Below are 23,055 nucleotides of genomic sequence, written 5' to 3' on the forward strand. Positions count from 1 at the left end.
TGAGCAGGTGGTAGTGGATGGATGTATGAATGGATGAATGGTAGATGAATGGATGGGTGGTAGAGAGATGGATGGGTGAATGGATGAATGCTGGATTTTGGATGGATGGACGGGTGGTAGATAGACAGCAGATGGATGTGTGAATGGTGGATGGGTGGATGTTGGATGGATGGTGGGTAGATGGTGGATTGATGGATGGTGGATGGATGGTGGATGGATGGATGGATGGATGGGTAAAGGGTGAGTGGATAGATGAATAGTGGATAGATGGGTGGATGATAAATGGATAGTGGATGGGAGACCCAGCCAAAAATACAAAGGAGCAGCAACCTGAGGGCGCCTCTTATCTGCTGGAGGATGGATGGATGAATGGATGGATGGATGGATGGATGCATGCTGGATGGATGGATGGTGGATGCTGGATGCTGGGTGGATAGGTGGATGACATGTAGTCTAGTGTCGATTGAGTTTGTGGAGGCAGAATAGGTTGTGTCCAGGTCATTGTTCTAGGGTTGGGGCATAGGAGCCCAGATACCTAGGCAGATAGAGCAGAGAACCTCACAAAGTTGAGGTCAGTGACTTTAGAAGTGAAACAGGGGAGCCCCACCCTGTTGCTAGTGGCCACAAGCTGGTATTGGAAGCAAGTGGGAAGTGGGAAGAATCAGAAATGAGCAAGTCCAGGGCATGGCCTGGAGGGATATGCAGGGGCGATCTGGTGTCTGCAAGGGCCAGGCTTACCTAAGTGCCATGGCAGGGGTCAATCCCAAGTGCTGTGGGCCTGGCCTCTGGGCATCCCCAGCCTCTGGACCCTGCAAAGATGCATTCTGTCTAGTTCTGGCTGCTGATCATTGCACAGCCGAGAAATCCACTGTGATTTACAGACTAACACCTGACAGAGTTGGGCCGGAGGTTTCAGATGTGTGGCTGGGTGGGCTGGCTGTGTTGACTTCCCATAACCTTTCTCCCAGGCAGGGCTGTGCTCATTTTAAATGGCGTATTGATTGGCCAGCCAGCCATTCTCTAGGATGACCCCATAGCCCTGCTGGCCTGCCCTGGTGCAGCCCACCGAAAAGTCTCCTCCCCTTGTGCTTGGCTGTCTGCAGCCTTTGGGGTGGGTCAGAGATTCCACTGCACTGCCTGGCAGAGGGTGGGGGCTCTGGGCTCTAGTGCTGGAGTCACACTTGGTTTCCCTGTGTTCAGTGGAGTGAAGACCCACCTGCAGATGTCACCTGCTGCTGCTCCAGGGAACAAATGGATTCCTGGAGATGGAAGCAGTTGAGCGTGTTAGTGAGCTCTGCAGGTAGAATCCCGGCTTAGGCGGGGACCTGGTGGACAGGTGCAGTTTGAATGGTCCCACGGGACTCATCCCAGGCAGGCCCAGGGCGTGCCTGCCCCCTCAGTGCTGGAAGGCTCATTTAGAGAAGCCGTACAGTCTTTGGAGAGAGGCCAGAGGTCTATCCCCAGGAGCAGGGGCCACAAGTCAGCTTTGGGGGTCCCAGCAAGTCCTCTCTTCCCTGGTTCAGGCTGCCTGGAGAGCCCCTCAGCCTATGCTCAGCACAGCTCCATGGGCCTTTTCATGCGGGGGTGCAATGCAGGGGTGCTGCCTGGCCCTGAGGTCCTCCTCTGCACACTGAGGAGGCCCAGCAATAAATACAGGGGCGGCAGCCTGAGGGCGCCTCTTGTCTGCTGGAGGTGGCTCGAGTGGAAGAGGACAAAGAGGCATGGTAGACCTGAGCCCGCTGAGGCCTGGGGAGGCGTGGTTTGCCTCCAGGGTCTGGCACATCAGCATTCATTCTCAGGGTGGCTGCCATAACGGAGAGCAGGAATCCTGTGCACATCTGAGACCCTGGATTGAATTAATACTTGCAGCCCCATCAGAGAAGCCTGGGGAGCGGGGGAGGTCGGGCAACCCATGGTGGGTACCTCAGGAGTGAGGCAAGGTCTGTGCCACACTGGGACAGCCAGGGCTCCTATGGACCCTCCTGTATCTAGCCCCCGCCACTCCCAGCTGAGATGGGATGGGGTGGGGGACACTCCTCACCTGGTCTTGGAGTGTGTGGCCTCAGTCTCCCCTGCAGGCTGTGAGCCCCTGGTCGTCTCTGTGTTGCCAGCCCAAGCCTAGGGCAGAGGGAGCGTCCGGGCCCATCCCACTTAACCGGGTCCTCAGGAACCTCCAGGCTGCCTGTGGCCCTGCTTCTAAAAGCCCCTTGCCCAGAGTCTCAGCAGAGAGGCACTCTCTGCTGGGCAGCCCTGCCCCTCCAGTCCAGCACAGCGGCAGCAGCTCACCGCCGCCCGCTCATCCAGCTGCCCGGCTCTGGCGGTTCAAGCAGATGGGCCACTGAAGGTCCTTTTGCACCTCGTATCCTTCCCATTTGTGCTCTAGGACTTTGTAGTTCTATGTGAAGCTTTGGCTGTCACCATGTCGAGTCTGTTTAACTTCGTAAGCGTTGACCCAGCACTAGGCAGGGGTCAGCCCTGGGCTAAGTGAGGACAGTCTGGGGGTGTGGGGTGTGAGGGGCTCCTGGCATGCTTCATGACAAGCATGGCACCTTTTCATGGTAGGAGGAAATTCTGGACATGGCGCCCAGAGATGAGAACACGAAATAGTGACCCTGTTTGAAACCATTCAGCCCATTCCTCTCATGTGACAATGGGGAAGCTGAGGCTTAGAGAGGTTAAATGATTTACCTCAGGTCAGACAGTAAGCCATTGAAGGGCCAAGGTCGTCTATCATCTGTCCATTAGTATAGCAGAGGTCTCCCAGGAGCTCAGGAGAGACGGCCCCTCAGCAGCAGGTTCCCATGTGGACCATGCAGGCCATGGCAGGGTGCTGAGGGCTCGATATGCTTCAAGAAGTCTTCCTAGAGCAGGTGCTGCGGGAGCCGAGCTTTGGAAAGGCCACCAGGAGTCGGCAGGAAGGAGGGACAGATGGAGCAGGGGAAGTCGCAGGGCACTGGGGTGAGAGACCGCAGGGGAGGTGACCAGACAGCCTTGAACTTGGCCTTGAATACTTTGGAGGAGCAATTGGAGTCGTCTTTTCTACATCCATGATCACTTTATGTCTTCTCTCTGGAAACTCTTTCTTCCTGCTGTCTCCCTGCTGCACACACCAGGAGTCCAGAAACCTGGTTTCCAAGCCTGGCCTTACTGCCAGAGTTCAAGGTCTAGAAATCCTGGTGGAGGCCCCATACAGGCCCCATACACACAGGCCCTGCTGGGCACTAGGGCATGGGGGGAGGAAGTGCCAGCCTGTTAGTGGAGGCAGACCCCTGCCCCCAAGGTAAATGCCCTTCTAGGTGGCACACATGGGCACACGGGTGCAGAATGCTGAGGGTAGCAACTGAGGCCCCTGGGAAGGAAGGCTTCCAGGGAAGAGAGGCTGCGTTGGACAGGCCAACGGCAGATGCCCAGGCAGAGCCAACAAGCAGCCTATGCAAGGCCTGGCACAGAAAGCCAGCTGCAGCCCCTCAGTACTCCTGCATGCCCCCCATGCCAGCTCTGACACCTGCAAATCTCCACACACCTGCTCTGACCCCTGCACACCCCCACACCCACTCTGACCCCTGTACGCCCCCCACACCTGCTCTGACCCCTGCACAGCCCCCCACACCTGCTCTGACCCCTGCACAGCCCCGATGTCAGCTCTGATCCCTGCACACCCCCTCACACCTGCTCTGACCCCTGTACGCCCCCCATACCTGCTCTGACTCCTGCTCTGTATACCCCCTGCATCTTCTCTGACCCCTGCACACCCACCCTCCCCCATGACCTGCTCTGGCCCCTGCACAGCCCCCGACGTCAGCTCTGATCCCTGCACACACACCCACACCTGCTGTGACCCCTGCACACCACCACACTTGCTCTGATCCCTGGACACCCCCACACCCACTCTGACCCCTGCACACCCCTCACATCTGCTCTGACCCTCCCAAGCTCCTTCGCTTCCAGGCCTCAGCTTCCTCCTCTAGGAAAGGGTCTCATGATTCCTCCAAATCCCCTGGGTGCCGACAGTGCCCGCGCGTACGATCTGATTGGCAGATGAGAAAGTCTGAGGCTGGGTTGGCATTGTGTGATGAGGACAAGGGCTCAACACGGAGCCACACAGAGCGGTGGGGGTGGGGGGCCTGCCTGGGCGGCGAGAGTCTTTGCTTTATTTAGACAGGCTTGAGAGAAGATGAAAAATGAGAGATTGAAAAGGTAGAGACATTGCTTGGGGACAGAGGAGTCATTTTAAATTCTCTGCTGTTCTCAGAAAGCTGTCTTTGCATAATGCTACCAGCCAGCAGGCATATTTTCCATTTTTTCCCCCTTTCTTTTTCTTCTGGTTTATCTTCAGTTGTCTGAAGTGCTTGTCCAAAAAGAGAAGGTTGAAGGGGAAGGACTTAATATAGTCATTGTCTCCGTGAGCCAAGGCGTTCCTGGTGCAAAACACAGCTTGCGTCTGTTGGGAGAGAAGGGACTGGAGGCCCAGTGCCTGCCTGCCATGGATGCCCAGTGTGGCCGTAGGCACAGCAGCACACGGGGGCCCTGGTGCTTCCCCCTGAAAGGGAGGGCTTGGTTAATTGAGCTCTGGTGGCCTGTAAATGTCACAGCTAAATGCTGTAACAAACAGCCCCAAATTTCAGGGACCTAATGCACCAACCCCGTTTTGTTTATATCTCATGGTGTTCTTGTTGCAGGCAGCTTTCTGGTGCTCACCTGGGGACCCAGGCTCCACAATGTTCTGGCTCTGACCACCTCGTGTCTTCATCCCCTGTATGTCCCTGCCTACCCTGAGGCTCTGCCCACCCGGGGCCCCACCCCTAGAGGCTCCCTGACCCTGTGGACCTCCCGGTCCCATAGCCCACCTCTCTTGCAGCTCCTCCCTCCTCAGCCCTGTTTCTTAAGTTCTCCTCTCAGCCTGGAGATGGGGGACTGTAGGACGGATGTGTTTATGGTCAGGTTTGTCATTTCCCTCTAAGTCCCTTTGGTCTGAACTTGATCTTGTGTTTCCAACTCACTCCCCAGGGAGAGGGGCGGCAGTCTGTGCCCAGGAGGAAAGGTGATGGCTTCCCAGACAGCCTCTGCAGCCAGAACCTTCTCGAGATTGAGTGTTCCTTGAGAGATCAGGGAACCGCCTCACGGAGGGGGCACGTAGGCAAGGCCTTGAGACACGGAGCTGGGGTGCTGCCTGCGGTGACTGCAGGAGCCTAGCATAGAGGGCAAGGGGCACAGATGGCAGCAGATGCCACCCTGAGCACAGAGCCTTGGTGCCAGGGAGACCTGGATTCAAGTGCTGGCTCTGTCTCTTCAAACCAAAATAGCCTTGTCCATCGAGGAAGCAGGGCAATGCCTCTCAGAACATCACCGAGAATATTCAGTGAAGCAGTGCCAGTGTGCTCGCCATGGGCACGTGGAGGTGGGCTGCTGCCCACTGACTCAGTTTACCCCGTGCTCTAGATTTGTACATTTGAGCTCAGAGAGGTGAAGTCTTGGCCAAAAGGCACATAGCAGCAAGGCAGCGAGCCCAGCCCCTGGTCCCCCAACTGCCCGCTCCATCCAGATGCCCTGGCTTCCCCTTTGCCCCCGTCCTGCTCTCTGTTTGTCCCCAAGGGAGGCTCCAGCCAGGGCAGCAAATCCCAGAGCCTCCTGGGCCTGAAGGAGTACTAGTTTCTTCAGCAGCCCGTGTCCTGCCCCTGCCAGGACCACTTGGCCTGTGTTCAGGCTCAGCTCTCTGTGCACAGCCCGCCCCAACTCACCCGCTGTCCTACCAATTGCTTGGAGCGTGCTGAAGGCGGAGCTGAGCCGGAGCCGCTGCAAGTGCGTGGCCTGGATTAACCCGCAACTCCTTCCTCAGCTCTCCTGGGTGTGGGAGCCGGGCTCCAGCGATTCACACCCCTCTGTTCATTGGGCATTTCTCTCCGGCCAGGCCCGGAGCTCAGCCCTCTCCTAACACATCTCCTTCACCCCACGCACCACCTTTCCCTTTTTTAGACAAGGAAGGAGAAACTCTGTCTTCTGAAGGGGTTCACGCAGGCCCCTGAGTCAGCACCTAAGCTCCAACCGTCATCTAACATCCAAGCCATAAAGCCAGTCCGAGGATCCTGGCCTGGTATCCGTGGCGGTGTCTGTGGGCTGGGAGACCCTGGCCTCAGTGTGTTGTGTTGGTGACGGTGTTTCACCCCATCCTCAAGGCAGCCACGGCCACCATCCCCAGGAGGTCCTGGCCATGCAGGGTGTAATCAGGAGGCCTTCCTGGAAGGGCAGTCCTTCTCCTCCCCAGAGCTCACCTCCTGCGCATCCCCCAGGCCTCCCGTCCACAGGGGCCCTGGCATCCCTGGATGGAGGGTGGGTGAGCTCAGGAAGCGGAGAGCCTCCGATGAGAGAACTTCAAGCTGCACAGGTCTCCTCTCCAACTTCATTTTGCCCTAATTTTAATTTAATTCCCTTTAATCTTTAATGAAAAGTTGTAAAAGTAAATTATTTACCCAAGAGAGCCCAACAGCTCCTCAGGAGCTGTTCTCGACTTGAGGGTAATTACACATGCGGGGCTGGCACCACCGCCCTCCCAGGATGCCGGGGAAGAGGCGTCCTGGTTTATGAACTAATTAGCTCCCTCAGTAACTGTTAAAAATGCATGCCATTTGGTGGAGTGAGAGCAAAGCTCCAGCTTCACGAAGTGCGCGCCCTGACAGTCGCTGATCGGGGGAAAGAGCCTGTGTTCTGTGTTCATGGGGTCAGCGGGAGTGTAGCTGGCTGGAGCGTGCGGAGCTGGGCCTGCCTCGGCTCCTGGGGGAGCAGTGCTCTGGGACGCAGAGATGGAGCCAGCCCTTCTTCCGTCGCTCTCACCCGGCCTCTGTCTCCCTGTCTGAGCCTTCCTTAGACTCCAGCACCCTGACAGAAGGCCCATTCCCAGCAATCAGGGAGGGTCCGGAGGTGGGGAAGGGGTGGTGGAAAGGAGCAGGGGTGGGGAGGGGTGGGGACTGTGTGATTCGACACATACATCCCAGGCTGTGGACTGCCTCGTTGACTAGACACTGTCACAGCACTGTCACCCCCATTTCCTGGCCATTATCCACGCTTCTCACTTCTTTTCCAAACTCTCTCTCGATACACAAAAAAGAGGCGAAATAAAATGCAGAAAGTCGGGACCAAGGGAAACCATATTGGCATAGTTGATCAAGACGTGGAAGAGCAGTTGTGCAGGAGAGGCTGTGAGCGCACGTTCGTGTGGACCTGTGCGTGAGCACACGTGGCAGTGGCTGTGAGCACGCGTTCGTGCATACCTGTGCATGAACGTGCGTGGCGGTGGCTGTGAGAGTACAGTCACTGAAGGCCAACATGGTGCTTTAGGTGGATTCATGTTTAGTTCTGAGCTTCCTAACAGCCAAAGTGAAAAGGTCAGTTACTTGGCTGTCATCAATAAAGAGGGAAAATGTGCCGGGCTGGGGGATTGAGTAGCGAGCAACCAGCTACATTAGCAGTAGAGAAAGTTCGCCGGTTATATTAGATAATTGGAAATTAGAGGGTTTTATATGGGACGTGCCTGCCTGCCCCCCACCCCCACAGGACAGCTGGCCTAGTGTTGGTGAAGGGCAGAAAGCCTTGACTTCGCAGTCCTCTCTCATCTCGGGTCTTGGCTATTTTATTTCTCCATAGAACTTCTTTTACTTCATCTGAAGAGGGAGAAAACTCCTTGCTTAATTCTGAAGCCAAACCTTGCCTGAATCAAATTTGGCTCTGAAATTTAGGACCACCCAAGATTTATGCCAACTAGAAAAATGCGTGTCTTCTGAAATTTGAAAGTTAAATATATTACAGCTGAGGCAGGCTTGATAGAGCCTTAAAAACCTGACTCACTTTGTTCCTAGGTCTTCAAGTCGTATATTTCCACTGCATTGTTCTTGTCTTTACATTTTTAAATCCCAAATTAGATATTTGTGCCTGAAGTCTACTTAGTCCCCTGTTTCTCGCCAGCACAAAAGGTGGGAGAGTAGGGTGGTGAGGCCAGTTCGGGGAGGCCACGTCGCTGGGAGTTTGAGCTCTGGAGGAAAAATAAACCTTCAGCAGCCAGCCTTGGAGGGGCGTGCCCTGAAGGACAAGTGAACAGATTGTTGGACGAGCCAGTTGGACAAGAAATCCACAGATCATTCCTCTGTCACTGTAAAGTAATTTGCACACGACCCTGTGCCCTGTGGACATTTTAGCTGTTTCCTTCAACCACCTAAGAAGCCCACGGTAGCCCCACCCCACCACCTTCCACATTTTCTCCTGCCCTGGCTCCTCTGAGCCCACCCTGAGTGAGACGGACATGACTTGTGCATTGGGCCTGCAACCCTGGACACATGCACGTCAGGAACTTGTGCTCAGCACCACCCTAGACAGAGGAAACCCAGCTCTCTGGGGTGCAGTCAGGAAGGTCCCTTGAGGAGTCCACTGTGGTGTGAAATCTCTGCTGTAGACTGAACCCGAGTCCATAGGTGGGGGCTGTTCTTCTTCCACAGATGCAGCACTTCAGTGAACATCTCGTGGGTGCCAGGAGTGTCTGCCAGCTCCCCACCCCCACCCACCCTGCAGATCAGAGTTGAAAGCAACCATGCATGCTGGGCCCATCTGACCTGCTGGTCCTCATGTCCTCAAGGTCTGGTCTCCATCTGGCCCCATCTCTTGGCTCCCTAACCCCTGAGTCCATCGTGCCTCTGCCCGTGGCCATGTTCTGGGTCCATAGTTTGCTCAAAGTTTGGGTCCTGACCCTCTCTGGTGTCCCCTGACTTGTCTGGCGCCTGATCGCACGCTGTGTTCTGCTGTGCTTCAGGGAGGAGACTTCCAGCTTCAGCCCTGGCCTGCTGTCTGGCCCCAGGCTCCAAAACGTGAGAAACTCCCAAAATATAGAGGTCAAGGGCTTGGAGTTCTAGAGGGTTCTCATGGCTTATGGACGTAGCAAGCAAAGAGGACTGCACAGAAGGGCCATTCCAAACAGCTGTCCCAGGCTGGTGGGGCACAGCGGGACTGTCTGCGCAGGGAGCAGTGAGCGCCAGCAGCATGGACGGGTGGGGGTAGATCAGGGGAATGCACATGAGAACCACTGCAAGATGTTACTTCACCTCCACCAGGATGGGTGAACCAGAGCCAGGCAACCACAGTGCCATAGAAGGCGTGGAGCACTCAGGCCTCTCCTGCGCTGCTGCTGGGAATGGGGGTGCCGCCACCTTGGAAAACAGTCTCGTGCTTTCTCAAATAGTTAGACAGAGTTGCCGTTTGTCCCAGCAAGTCTGCTCTCAGGTGTACACCCAAGAGAAATGATAACCCGTGTCCACGCAAAATCTTCTCCATAAATGTTCACAGCAGCAACACTCATAACAGCCAAAGGTGGACACAGCCCACGTGTCCCTTGGTGGATGCATGATGAACAAAAGGTGCCCCATCCAGACATGGAGTATTGTTCTGTCATGAGAAAGAACGCAGCACTGACCCATGCTGCAACACGGGTGAGCCTTGGAGACGTCGTGCTCTGTGAAGGAAGCCAGGCACCGCAGCTCACTGCCCTCCACTTCTATTTATATGTGATTCAGAGTAGGGAAATGTATGGCGCTGGAAAGGAGATTACTGGGTTGCCCAGGGCTGGGGGTGGAGCAGGCCTGGGGGGCGGGGCAGTGATGGCTAAAAGGGTACAGAGTTTCTTTTGAAGGTGATGGAGATGTTTGAAAACTGGCTATGGTCGCACATATCTGAATATACTACGAACCACTGAATTGTACACTTTAAATGGGTGAATTGTGTGGTATGTGACTTTTATCTCGATAAAGCTTTTGGAAAACAACAACAACAAAAACAACAAACCAGACCAAGTCTGGAGCCCAGGAATCCAGCGGGGGCTCAGCACCTGCTGCTGTTCACCTGGGACCAGCTCCTGAGCCACTCACCGCCTCAAGGACTTCATCTGTAAAATGGAACAGGGCCAGCCCTCCTACTAGCCGGCTCTAAGGACTGAATTAGGGGATACCTACAGAGCCCTGAGCCCCAGGCCTGGAAGACAACGAGTGCTCAAGAAGTTGACAACCAGAGGAGCACCAAGGAGGAGCGCCACGCCCTGCTGGGGGCATCACGCCCAGGGGGAGCGTCAGGCCCAAGGGGGAGTACCCTGCTGGGACAGGCTGGAGGGAGGGGAGGCCCCTTCCTCCACGTCCTCCACCCTCCTCCTGGGGCTCATTCGGGTCACAGAAACCTCTGGCTGGAGTCCCAAGCTGTGGAATGAAATGGGGATGGCAGCTGTCCAGGGCTGGGCCTCTGCATCTCCCTGGATTCACCTCTCCTGGCGCTGCTCCTGACACAGCCAGAGCACAGTGGAAGCAGTGCTTGGCAGAGCCCAGGCTGGAAGGCCTGCAGCAGCCCCACATCTGCCCTCCAGGAGCCTGAGTCCTGAGCGGGTCACGACAGCCGGAGGTGGAGAGGCCGAAGGATGTGCCTGCCCCAGGATGGCTCCAGTTGGGGCCCCTGTCCCCATGGAGCACCTGAGCTCACCGCCTGTGCTGGCCTTGTCCTGTTGAACATCCCCGCTGGCACTGCTTCCCCTGCCTACCACTCTCCAGGACAGGGCTCCCAGGCCTGCTTCCACAGGGCCTGTGCAGGGCCCAGGCAGCTCCTGTCACCTCTCTACACCTCAGTGTGCTTCTGCAAATGCAGTGAAGCTGCACCTGCTCTCTGCCCTCCTAGAAGGATGTGGGCACCGAGTGAGATATACTTTACTGCCTGTGAGCCTCGGCCAGCCTACCTACCACTGCCCAGCGTGCGCGCGTTGCCTCGTTCTCATCCCCACAGTGGCCCCCAGGCCCATGCACAGGCTAGCCAATGGCTTCCTTTCTCTGTGCCCTGCCAAGCCCCTCCCAGGCGAGCACAGCCTTTATTTATAGTCCATGTTTCTACCAGAGCCTGGACGTGCTATAGCATGAATGTGGCAGGGACTTCAGGACGAATTCTGGGCCAGACACAATTATGTCCGTAACTCTACCTGGTATTAAATGTGAAGCAGAAGCAGGGCCAGGGGTAGGAGGGAAGAGGGGGCCAGTGCCGATGTGATGCCTTGAGGAAGGAGGCTGATCGGCTCCCAGGAGATTCCTTACAACATGAGGTTCTCCTGCGTACGTCATCTCTGGAAGCGCACCATGGAGTATGGGCCTAGAGGGGAGCATGGTAGCTGGTCCTAGAGTCCTCATTCGAGACACACTTCTGGGACGTGGCCCCGGTCCCTCATGTGCCAAATGATGCACTAGGGGCTTGAATGGGGCAGGGCACAGCCAGTTGGCGGCGGTAGAGCCAGTGTTCAAACCTGGGCACCTAGCCCCAAAGCCCAGTTATTCACTCACTCATTCATCCATCTATGTGTCCAGCATGTATGAAATGGAATTTGTGTCTGCCATTTGCCTGCCTGTGCTGGGTATTGGGGACACAACGGTGAGTGAGACGGCCAAGTGCCAGTCAGTGTTCCTGGAGCTTCCTGACAAGGAAGAACACGGGTAGTTAATAATGAAACCAATGGATAAACAAGGTCGCTTCAGATCAGATGCTAGGGCCATGAGAAAATTCACGAATGTGGCCGAGTGGCTGGTGGGGCAGGAAACCGTCTACTGTATAGTCAGGGACAGTCTTTCTGGCAGGGCCAAGACCTGACCATCAGGATGGAGCTGGTGGGGAGGCGAGGATGGCAGGTGCAGAGTCTCGGGGACAGGAAGGATGTGCTGGAGGGACAGGATGGCCAGGGACCAGTGGCAGGGAGGACACAGCCTGGGAGATGGGCTCTGGGAGGAAACTCATAGGGCCAAGGAGACCAGAGTTGGGGTGAGAATTTCATCAAGACTTTCTTTTATTCTGAGCATAAACAGAAGCCATGGGCCAGGCAGGGGAGGATCGTGGAAGTGACACTATCTACCAGGATCTCACACCAGTGCTGTGGCCGTGCAGAAAGAAGAGGGAGCAGCCAGCCATGGCAGGGCGGGGGAGGCTGAGCAGAGGCCCAACTGCACAGGCACCAGACATGTCCCAGACTGCAGCCAGGTGTCCGGGAGGAGAGGACCCAGCTTGAGCTGCTGCCGGTGGTGGAGCCACTCCACTGGGGAAGGCATGGGGAAGAAGGGCTGGAGGAGAAAGTGGACGGTGAGACCCCGTCAGATGCCCGGGTGAAATGTCAGGGTTGCCCAGAGGAGCACGTGCCTGAGGCTCAGGGCCTCTCGGTGCTTGTTAAATAAATGAATCTTAGCCTGGGGTGCGCTGGGTTTCAGAAGCTGGGGGCGGGCAGAAGCCGACATTCCTGGAGCACCTTGTTCTGTCTGGCACTTCTCATAGAGGATCTGACACTCGCACCACATCCTTGAGAAGACGACGCGACCATTCCAAATGAGGGAACCGAGGCTCAGAGAGCTGTGCACCCTGCCTAGCGCCGTCTGCCCCAGGCCCAGCTCTGCACCCAGGCTGGGTCTCCCCCAGCGGCCTGGGAAGTGTGGCCCCGAGGCTGACTGGGGCCCCTTGGGGGCTCTTTATGTGTCCTTAGACCCCTATCTGTGTTGGGCTTACCAGCTGCTCTCACAAGCCACCACAAGGTTCATCGCTTAAACAGCGCATATCCCCGCCGTGCGGTTCTGGGGTCCAGAGTCTGATCGGTGTTGCGGGCTACCTTCCTCCCTGGGCTGGCGTTCTCCAGCTCCTGGGGTGCCTGCACTCCATGCACCTTCCCCCGTCTTCATAACCAGCAGCGAAGTGTGCCCCTCTCCTGCCTCCCTTCTTGCCTTGTAAGGACTCCCGTGACACCATTGGGCCCACTCCAGTGACCCAGGGGCCTCTCCCCATCTCCAGGACCTCCATTTCATCACATTGGCTAAGCCCTTTCTGCCACAGGAGAGGACATACAGGCTCCCAGGACTGGGACATGGGCAAGTGGTGGGGGGGGCGCATTATTTTTTCAACCACATCACCCCCTCTGTTGCGAAGGAAGACCTGGGGATTCAGGAGGCTTTGCTAGGCAAGTTTCGACCTTCAGTCATTCTGTCTCTCAGCTCATGACCCCCCTACCACTGGCTGCCGTGGGCACAGGAGCCCCTTCCCTCCCTACCACTGGCTGCCGTGGGCACAGGAGCCCCTTCTCCTCCCTACCACTGGCTGCCGTGGACACAGGAGCCCCTTCTCCTCCCTAGGCCACTGCTTCCCTCGGCTAGGACATTCCAGGTCCAGGCAAAAAGGCCTACAGGGACCCAGCATCCCCAGAGGTCCCGGGTCTGCCTCCCTCGTGGTCAGATGGCTGAAACTGCCTGCCTGGCGCCTGGCTCGGGAGAGGCCGGAAGGGTCTGCCCCGCCGCGTCTGTCCTCTCAGTTGCATCCCGCACGGAGGGAGAGGCCCGAAGGGTCTGCCCCGCCGCGTCTGTCTTCTCAGTTGCATCCCGCACGGAGGGAGAGGCCGGAAGGGTCTGCCCCGCCGCGTCTGTCCTCTCAGTTGCATCCCGCATGGAGCTTCGTCAGTGTTCACAGCCAGCCCACGGGCGAGGAAGAACCCTGGAGAAGCTGTCGAAATGCAAAGCATCCCCATCCTGGTTCCCCTCCGCTGCTCCTGCAGATCCTCCCCTCCTCAGGGAAGGCTGGGGAGCCATGGTGGTTAGGATCAAGCGGCCCCTAACAAAACCCCACTTGATGTGGTCTCTTTCTACCTAGACTGGGGCTCAGAGGGGTGGAGATTCACAGAGAAGTAACTCAAACCCAAGATCCGTTCTCCAGCCAATCAGGAGCCTGGGGCTTGTGCTGCTAACAGCTCCTCAACAAACAGCTGTGCAAATCCCGCCCCATCCCGCCTGGGAGAGGGAAGGAGGAACCAGTCCTGCCAAGAGGCGGCTCATTTGGTGGACCAGGAAATGGAGAGTGGCAGGAAGCCTGGCAGAGGCCAGCCCCAGAGAACAGTGGGAGAAAACTGGACCCCACACACCCAGATGCCATACTCGGGGCTTCCCCGGGGGAGGGCGGATGACCCCCACCTGAAGGCTTTGGGAAGGTGCTCTCGGGGGTGGTGAGGAGCACTCGAGGGAGGGGACACATGCACTGGCGTCCCTGCCCACCTCCTGGGGGCCAGCCAGCTGGGCTGCTGTGGTCACAGAACTGTCCACCCCTCGCAGGGTCCCGGTTCTAGGGCTTACCTTGTGATTGAGCAGCGGGCCCCCCAGGAAGCACCCACTCTTCCCAGCTGAAGCTGACAGGCAGGCTGCGTGGCCCCTGGGCTGCCCGCTCTGTCCCTCATGGCCTGCCTGGGGAACGTGGATGGAAGCTGGGTGCTGGGGGAGCCAGGAGTAGAGCCAGCCCCCGCGGTGGCCACAGGCCGGGCTGAGCTCCCAGCAGCACCCACGGTTTCACATGTGGTTCCTTCCCGTCCCTCAGCGGCAGTTTAGAAACTGCTTCAAAACAGCTTGTCTGTGAGAAATTTTTCCCATTATTTATCCCAGCTCCTTCCTGGTTGGAGTCGGGGAAGCCATTTTGTGATGGACGATGACCCCGGCTTCTCTTCCCTCGTCCTAGCTGCTCCGTGCAGCCCTGCTCAGCAGGGTGTCTGTGGAGAGCAGGGCCCTGCAGAAATGAGCCCACTTCCTCTGATGCCCCAGGACGGGACACAGCTTGTTCGGGCCCGGAGTCAGAGAAGTGAATTGGCAACAATGGACGTGGTGGGGCGTTGCCGCTACCCAGGCACAGCCCTGCCATGCGGTCACACGTTCTCATTGCAAGGCAGCTGCGAGAGTCGCCACCATCATGATCACGGTCATTAGACCCGTTTCCACCACATTCCCTAAGCTGTACCCTGTGGGTCCCAGGAGAGACCAGGGCATCCTTTTGAATTCGGGAAGTTTAATGCTCTCAGACAAAAACAGACCTCTGCTCTGCCCCGTTGTAGGAAGGTTTGCTTTTCCTCTGGGTCATGGGAAGGAGTCAGCGTCAGGGATTTGGGGCCTGTGTGCCTGGTTCTGAGCTGCTGGAGTTGTAGGGGCTGCCCCAGCTGTGGTGCAAGGAAGGAAACGGCTGCTCGCTGAGCACAAAAATGCATTAACTTGGTCAGCAGTCATTGTGGATGCCAGACCTCGGGGTAACGTGACCCACCGTCCCAGTTTGCCTGGCACTGAGGGTTTCCTGCAATTCAGGCTAAAGCCAAACTAGCCCTGGGCAAACTGGGATAGTTGGTCACCCTGGGAGCGGGGACAGAGCAGAGAGCAAGACAGGTGCTGCCTGCCATTCCAGAGCACTGCCCTTCTTCTGCAATGATGGCCACACAGGAGAGCCTGTGGCAGGAGCGCCCGCTCCGGCTGTGTCCTCTCTGCTCTTCACCCCTGCCCCCAGCCTGGGAGGTCAAGATCATTATCCCAGTTTCACAGGTGAGATGGAGGGGGCACCAGTTGGCAAACGGTCTTTCCCAGTGTAAAGGGCAGTCAGAGGCAAAGTTGGGACTGTAGCCTGGCCGCCTGCTCTGAAAGGTGTTGCTCTGCCCACAACCCCTGCCAACCCCTACCAACCCCTACCGCCCTGACCTCACACCTAAGTGCCACACATTCCTTACCCTCTTCCTAGAGAGAAAGTAGCAAAGAAAGGTTCCCTCAGCAGCATTCACAGGGAGAGCTGGCTCTAACCCTTCATCAGCTTTCTCTTCCCCAGGGGTTGTACAGAGCTGGGGCTAGGAAGGGTTAAACAAGCAGGTCAGGGTGGCTCTGCCCAGGAGCCCACAGACCAGTCCTTTCCTGCCCCAGCAGCCCACACAGTTCTCTGCAAAAAGAAAAAAAAAAAAAAGAGCAGGACGATAATGAGCCAGCCACCCTTCACTGATTTGCACATAATCGTATCTTTCCCTTGGTGGAACCAGCAACCGGGCTGCCCCGACATCTATTCTCTCTATCTCCCCCACTTTTATTCAAGCGGCTCAGACTGCGCTTGGTTCGGTTCACTGTTCAAGAAACATTTACTGAGGCCTGGCTTGGGTGGCACAGAGGTAGAGGAGGGAGAAGGGCTGGGGATTGATGGGAGCCTCCCTGTGCTGGGCTGCATGGCACAGACAGGTAACCAAGGCTCGAGATGAAAGCCACTGCCCCAACGGCACTTCCCAAGACAGAGTCCCTCAAAATGCTCATGGGTACTGGGGCGTGCTGTGAGTGAGCTCCTCACGGCAAGGATATGAGCTTATCACAACTGTTAGCATTAGCGTCGGCTCCATGTTACAGAAGAGGAAACTGAGGCCCAGGAGGTGTAGTGACATACCCTGGGCCCCATAGATAGAAGCGATCAAGCTCAGGTCCCTCTGGTCCTACCTCCTGGTCTCAGCAGAACAGACCAGCTGGGAGAACAAAGAGCCCATCTTCATGCTGTCTGCTGCATGTCAGGCACTGTCGGAAGTACTCAGGGAAACTATACATAGCCCAGTGGGCAGGGCCTCAGGACCCCTGGGCTCATCCCGGTCTGGTCAGACTCAGTGCAGGTGACCCTGCACATCCAAAAGCATAGGATGCAGCCAAAGCCGGGATTTGAGGGCAAATCCACCCTCAAATCTTCTGCCCCGTATAAGGACATTGTCACTAACTGCAGGGCTCGCTCCAATCCAGAATGAGCTCCTATAGGGCCTTTCACTCGGTGACATCTTCAAAGCCCCTTCTCTTCCCTTCCCCAATGCGGCTACATTCTCACATGCCTTTCGGGGCTCGCCATCAAACCCGCCACCCTGACCATCAGCTCGCTTCCCTGAGAGGGGGCACCCCCACTACCCCCCGCCCCACCCTGGCTTCGGGCTGCTTCCTTGCTGCTGCCCAGTTGGCAGGCGTCCTCCTTGTCTGCAAGCTCCTGGAGCATGTGGGCAAGGAAGGGAAAAGGGGTTGAATCCATACTCCTTCTCTCAGGCCCTACCTGGCAGGGTCCACAGCTCCCAGAACTGTGCTGCTCCCCTGAGCACCTGTTCTGTGCTGGGCTGTGTGTCTGGCACCCTGGACAGGCCGACAGGATGAGGAGAACACGGTGCAGCCACTTTGCAGGGAGTGCCGGAGCCCATTGTGCATTCTTCCTGGGGAATGAGATCAAGACACCACCTCCTGGGGTGTGTGGTCTTGCAGCCCCCGGAGGAGAGGGACCCCCGGGCCTGCCTGTGCTCCAAAGCTCACCTGACCCCTGACCTGGGGCACTTTAGGGTCCCTTCCACGCCCTCACTTCTATGGTGTCAGACGCTCACCCAGACAGGAGCCCCTGACTCACGAGAGAGCTCCTCCCCTTCCAGGTGGGCTGTGGTAGGAGGCCCCTCCAGTGGAGTGCAGACCCCTTGAGTTATAGCTGTAGCCACCACACTTGTCTTTGCCAGGTTCCTCTTCTGGAGACCAGGAACTGGTCACGCATCTGTGTCCCCAGTGCCCAGCCTGGCAGGGAGTGGGTGGCAGCCTTGAAGGGTGAAGGAGGAAAGGAATGAATCAGCGAGTGGGTGGGGTAGGCCGGCTGGGCCATGCAGGCCAGCCCAGCCCCTGACAGTCTCGTGTCCCTTGCAGATGTGCTGGTGGACGGACAGCCGTGTGACTGTGAGTCTGCGGCGGCCTGCCAGGTAGGCGACCCCGTGCGCCTGGAAGTGCGGCTGACCAACCGGAGCCCGCGCAGTGTAGGGCCCTTCGCCCTCACCGTGGTCCCCTTCCAGGACCACCAGAATGGCGTGCACAACTACGACCTGCACGACACCATCTCCTTCGTGGGCTCCAGCACCTTCTACCTCGACGCGGTGCGTGGTGGTGTGCAGGGTGGTCTGGGAGCCTCTGGTCATGTGGCCCAGGCCCTCATGGTCATCGTCCCCCTTCCCTGGGTGGTGGGCTTTGGGGTCAGCATACGTCCAGCAGACGACAGTAGCAGGGGTTCTGTGGTCACGTGTGCACACTGAGTCTGAGCCTGCCCCACCCACTGCAGGAACTTAGACAAGCTCACCTCGTTCTCTGTCCTGGGCAGTGAGGCCCTGAGCGTTGGTGAAGCAGGAAAATGTGCAGGGAATGGGAGCTATGCCCAGGACAGGGTGCCACTCCATGATTGGACCCTGCTGTGGCATCACTGTGATGTCACTGTCACCCATCCCATGCCTGCCGCTCCTCCCATGGAGAGGCTCCAGCCCACACCCTTGGCCCCCACCTCCCAAGCTGCCTCTCAGCCCCTCACTGTCAGGCCCCAGCACAGGCTGTCATTCCGTTCCCCTTTGCCCCAACCTCTCCCTCACTCCCTCCCACACTCCTGACCCCCTGTGCCCCCAAACAATTCAGGAATGGGAATGTTGGCAGCTCCTTTCAAAGACAAATCTGGCTTGGAGAGGCACAGTGACCTGCTGGAGGGGGCATTGGAGCCAGGCCTGGGCCGCCCTCACTTCCCCCATAGCACCTATGTCCAGGCAGGTTCCTGAGATTCCTGGCGGCTTTGGGTGGCCCATGCTGCTGACCAGACTGACGCGTCTTTCTCCTCCCTGCTCAGGTACAGCCATCTGGCCAGTCAGCCTGCCTCGGGGCCCTCCTCTTCCTCTACACTGGCGACTTCTTCCTCCACATCCGCTTCCACGAGGACAGCACCAGCAAGGAGCTGCCACCCTCTTGGTTCTGTCTGCCCAGCGTGCACGTGCGCGCCCTGGAGGCGCAGGCCTGAGCCCGCCCACTTCCGTCCCTGTTTCTGCAGGGCCAGAGGTGACCCAGCCTGGCCTCCCACACCCCCTGCAATGAGCAAGGCCTTCACTGCAGCCCTGTCTCTCCCTCCTTCCCCAACCCCCACCCAACCCTCTCCTCCCATTCCTCCTGTAGCATCTTTGCTGGGCTACGCAGAAGCCCCCAGACATGGCAGCCCCACCCCGTGCCACACCCCTTCCCACACTGTTCCCTGGACTATACACAGGCCGGAGCAGAGGAAACCCCAGAGTGGGTGCCCATTCAGCCCAGGTCCCAGGATCCCTGCATCCGTTTATGTGACCTGGGGCCCCAGCCTTGCTGTGCTGCTCACCCCAGCAGAGGGACCTCCCTCATCCAGCCACTTCCCTTTGGCCATAGAAAGAAACGGTGAGCATGAGGCTAGGCACAGCCTGAGGGCGTGGGCAGCTTCCCTCCCTCCCTGGGCCTTGGAATCCCCCAAGGCTGGTTTTCTTCCTGGAGACCCCCATGGGCAACTTGGCAGGAGAGATGGTGCCGTAGGTGGTCATGGATGGTTGACACCAAGAGAGGCCTTCCACCCATGGTGGGCAAATGTCCAGGCCTGGGCTGCCAGCCCAGGGCTGTTTCTGGGTGCTCCCTGGCCCCAGGGTGGTATCTGGGTACCGTGGCTATGTGGGTCCATGTCTGTGAGCAGTTCTTCAATAAATGGCCTGCCTCCTCCTCCTCCCTGCCTCCCTGCATCTGCTGGCCCAGTGCAGTCCAGGGCCCCCACCCAGCCCGTCAGCCCCCACCTCAGGTGGCTGGCTTCCCAGCAGAAGCCGGACCCAGGAAGGGACGGGTTCTGAGTTCGAGATCCTGCATAAGCAAACCCTGAGACAGGAATCTGGGCACCAGCAGCTTGTCTGGGAGGTGGAGGGGAGCCTCTCAGGGGAGGGAGATCACCCGTGAAGGAGTGTGACTGGGCCCGAGCTGCCGCCACAGTGGGCAGCTGGCCCTGCGTTCCTCAGGGAGAACAGGAGAGAGAAAGCACACGGCTCACATCTCCCTTGAGGGCCAGAGCTGGGGGGTGTCTACACCACCCACAAGAGTCCTGGCCTGGGGGCAGGCTCCTGGCTGTGTTGACCCTTGGCTCTCCAGTTCCCGGGAAGGATAAACAGCCCTTGGTCCCCAGCACATGTCAGGCTTGTCAGGCATCCACTGGGCACTGAAAGTCCCATGGAGTGTTGGGGACAGAGAGCAAGGCTTCCTCAAGGCCACTTGGCCAAACAGGCAGAGCCAGGAAGTGGCTGCTCTGGCCCCCTATGCGGCAGAGTCGTGTTGGCATCAGGAGGCCTGCAGGGCTGAGGGAGCTTCCGGAGGACCTGAAGCCCCAGGCCCAAACCTCCCTCGCTGGGAGCAGGGTCACCCTGTGGCCTCCGTCCTGAGGAGCAGGTTTTTCTTCCACCTATGTCCTCCTGTTGTTGCCCAGTGAATGATGGGAGCACTCTGTGAATGGTGGGAGCACTCTGTGAATGATGGGAGCACTCTGTGAATGGTGGGAGCACTCTGTGATGTGGTGTGGGCTGGGGGCATGTGGGGGCAGCTCAGTCCCTGGAGCTCATTCAGCATCTGCTCGAGGCTCCCCAGGGAAGGCAGCCCCAGAAGGTCTGGCTGCAGTAGTGGGTGGGGACCCCAGGGCAGTCTCTTCAGCCCTTCCCTTCAGGACGCATCAGTGTAGTTGAGGGCCTGGACACTTGGGCTGTTTCTGAATGGAGCAAACAGCATCCACGTGTGTCAACCTCAACAGAGCCCAAAACTATGCCATTGAATGAAACAACACTTTGCAGGATGATGGGCGCAGCGCAACCCCACTTGTGTAGACAGTGTGCCCCCCAAATTATAAATTTTATATGCCTCCGAACGTGTCTATAACAACATGTTTAAAGGTAGAAAGGATACACATCCCCTGTAGAAGAGTGACCTCAACTGGGGTTGCAATTGACATCTCATCTGATGTCACAGTGAGGGTGCTGGTCACCGGGGACTTGAGTAACGTACTTTCCCTTCAAAAGCACAAGAGATGAAGATATAGGTACACACATGCTACAGACATAGATCCAGCCATAGATCCAGATTAGATATAGATGCATATAGAAGCCTAGAAAAGCCAATATGGAAAACTCTGCTAGGTCTGATTCTGAGTGGCAAGCATATTGGTGACTGTAATTCTTTTTTGCAGTTTTCTATATTTTTTAGTTTCCCCAAATACAAAAAATACCCACAACAGTTACCAGAGAAAATGCTGGATGCCACAAGAAGAAAGAATGTCAAGGGGCAGGAGGCAAAGTTGTCTTCTTGGAGGAGAGAGTGTTAGAAATAACCCAGACCTCCTGGAAAATGACCCAAATACAGCCTGACTGTGCCAGCCCCAGGCCCTTCCCCAGCCCCAGGGCACCCTTTCTGTCCCAGTAGAGAAGGTGACCTGGAGTCAGGTCTTGTGTGTGCTCCAAGCATTTGGAGCTTTACCATGGGATGTGGGGAGCCAGGGTGTTTTTTGCTGGCATTTCTGTGGCTGGGTCATTCTGGCTGTGGAGCTGTGTTCGTGGGCAATGGCTGAGATGGAGGACCTGAGGCAGGTGTCTCAGTGACAGCACAGTATCCTCCAGCCTCTTCCAGGGCCCCATGCTGCTGGCTACCTGGCAATACAGTCCAGCGGTTGCTGCTTCTCTAGGACCCTGGTGCATTCAGAAACCTCCTGAAGGCCAGCGGAGGGTAAACCAGGAATAGACCATGTCCATTTCCCTTCACTAGCTGAGCGGGTTGGTTTTGCCCTTCTGATCCTTGGTCCCTCAGGGCAGGACAGGCCTGCAGTGACCCCATAATCATGCAACCGTCGTGCTTGTCATCTGAAATTCACAAGGAAGGCAAGGATTCAAAGGAAGATGTCTGAGATGCTGAATTCCAGCTCAGCCACTTGCCAATTCCTTGACCTTGGACAAGTTACTTAAATTAAGCCTTGATTTTTTTCATCTGAATAAATAGATATACAAATACTTATTTCATGGGCACTTTCATACCAGTTTGTTTGATTTAATCTCCTAGATTTTTTAGCACATGATAGCAACTTCTCAATAAATACTGGGCCCCTTCTCTTAGCCTTCCCATTGCTGTTCTTTTTAATTCCATCCACATGTCCTGTGCCTGAAATATCCTGTGCCATGTGCCTGAAATTCCATTCTTCTCCTAGGACCCTTAACAGGCCACATTGCTATGCTCCATTACTCCCCTGCATGGCTTACTGTATTAGGTAACATGAAGCATCTAAGGAAGAACTTTCTAACACAAATGCTAAAATGGGACAGGGAATGCTGATGGAGTGAGCTCTTTGTCAATAGAGCAAAGTCCGGACCTGTAGATGGTTTCAAAACATGTAAGCATCATTTGGGGATTCTGAGCCTGCCAGCCAAGAAATTGTCAATGATGACTTGTGAAGAGGTATTTCTGATCCCAGTAAGCAGGGGAGAGAGAGTGAGATGTATGTGACCATATGGCTCTTGGGACCTCAAGCAATGTCTTAAGACACAATAAATTTTGATCAAAAAATGGTTTCAACATGAAGGACTAGAGATCTAGACTAGGAATCTAGGCTAAGCCTCTCACTGAAAACACATTTGTAAGTGCATCCATGACCTGGCAGGAGAGTCAGAAATACTCAGCTCAGTACCTGTGTCCTGAGAGGTAAGCTGTGCACTGATGCCAACTTCCACTTTGAGGGATTTTGCCAAAGCCAGAGTATCAATTTCTTCAGCCTTCCAAAACTGGAGGAAAGATGACAAAGCCCAGGGCCCACTGGCTGGGGAATCGAACAGGTGACTGCTTCCCATCAATTCAAGACCCCAAAGATTACACCTTTAGTAAAGGATGAACTAAAAATAATCCTCTTCCCACCCTACTAGGAGAGTAGATGTAACACTTCCCTGTCTTAACCGTTTGATTCCAAATTGACCCTCCCATGAATTTGCAGTCCCAGATTACACTCCCTAACTGCCTCTTCCAAACCTTAAGTGTTAATTAATTTCAAAGACAGACTGCACTCCATCATACAGGTACCAGACAAAGAAAGAAACACATCATTTTTGGAGGAATTCATTTTTATCCAAAAACCTGCAAGAGTTTCTGTAAGGAAAATGATTATTTCAGAGTTTAAAAACAAAGAAAGTCATGAAATACACAAGGAAGCAATGCATCATGAGTGAGAGCTAGGAGAGACAAAATGAGCAAATGCAGGGTTGAAAAAGAATCAGATACTGGACTTATCAGACATAGACTATAAAATGACTATGCTTAACGTGTTACAAGAAATGAAAAAGAAGACTAAAATGGGTAAAGAGCTAGAATATAAGAGAATCAAGCAGAACTTCTGCAACTGAAAAATAGAATTGAAGTG

The 23,055-nt window shown here is 56.2% G+C and overlaps 1 protein-coding gene and 1 long non-coding RNA gene across 4 annotated transcripts in view; one reads left to right on the plus strand and one right to left on the minus strand.

Moving 5' to 3' along the window:
• The window catches only part of LOC105488384 (trafficking protein particle complex subunit 9), a 724,351-nt gene extending 704,999 nt beyond the window's left edge, over positions 1-19,352 (plus strand). For all 3 annotated transcript variants that reach the window (XM_071067768.1, XM_071067767.1, XM_071067771.1), the window contains 2 exons: positions 17,511-17,734; positions 18,466-19,352. In XM_071067768.1, the coding sequence (XP_070923869.1) occupies positions 17,511-17,734; positions 18,466-18,633 (392 nt within the window). In that variant the 3' untranslated portion in view covers positions 18,634-19,352. The remainder of the gene's footprint in view (positions 1-17,510; positions 17,735-18,465) is intronic.
• Positions 13,156-18,016, minus strand: LOC105488381 (uncharacterized). The gene is made up of 5 exons (XR_011606676.1): positions 17,935-18,016; positions 17,204-17,406; positions 15,554-15,756; positions 14,151-14,258; positions 13,156-13,527 (listed from the first exon to the last, which is right to left on the minus strand). It is a non-coding gene; the product is annotated as an uncharacterized lncRNA (long non-coding RNA).
• Positions 19,353-23,055: the final 3,703 nt, after the last annotated feature.

Source organism: Macaca nemestrina, chromosome 8, assembly GCF_043159975.1.
Source record: "Macaca nemestrina isolate mMacNem1 chromosome 8, mMacNem.hap1, whole genome shotgun sequence".
In the NCBI taxonomy this organism is placed as follows: Eukaryota; Metazoa; Chordata; class Mammalia; order Primates; family Cercopithecidae; genus Macaca; species Macaca nemestrina.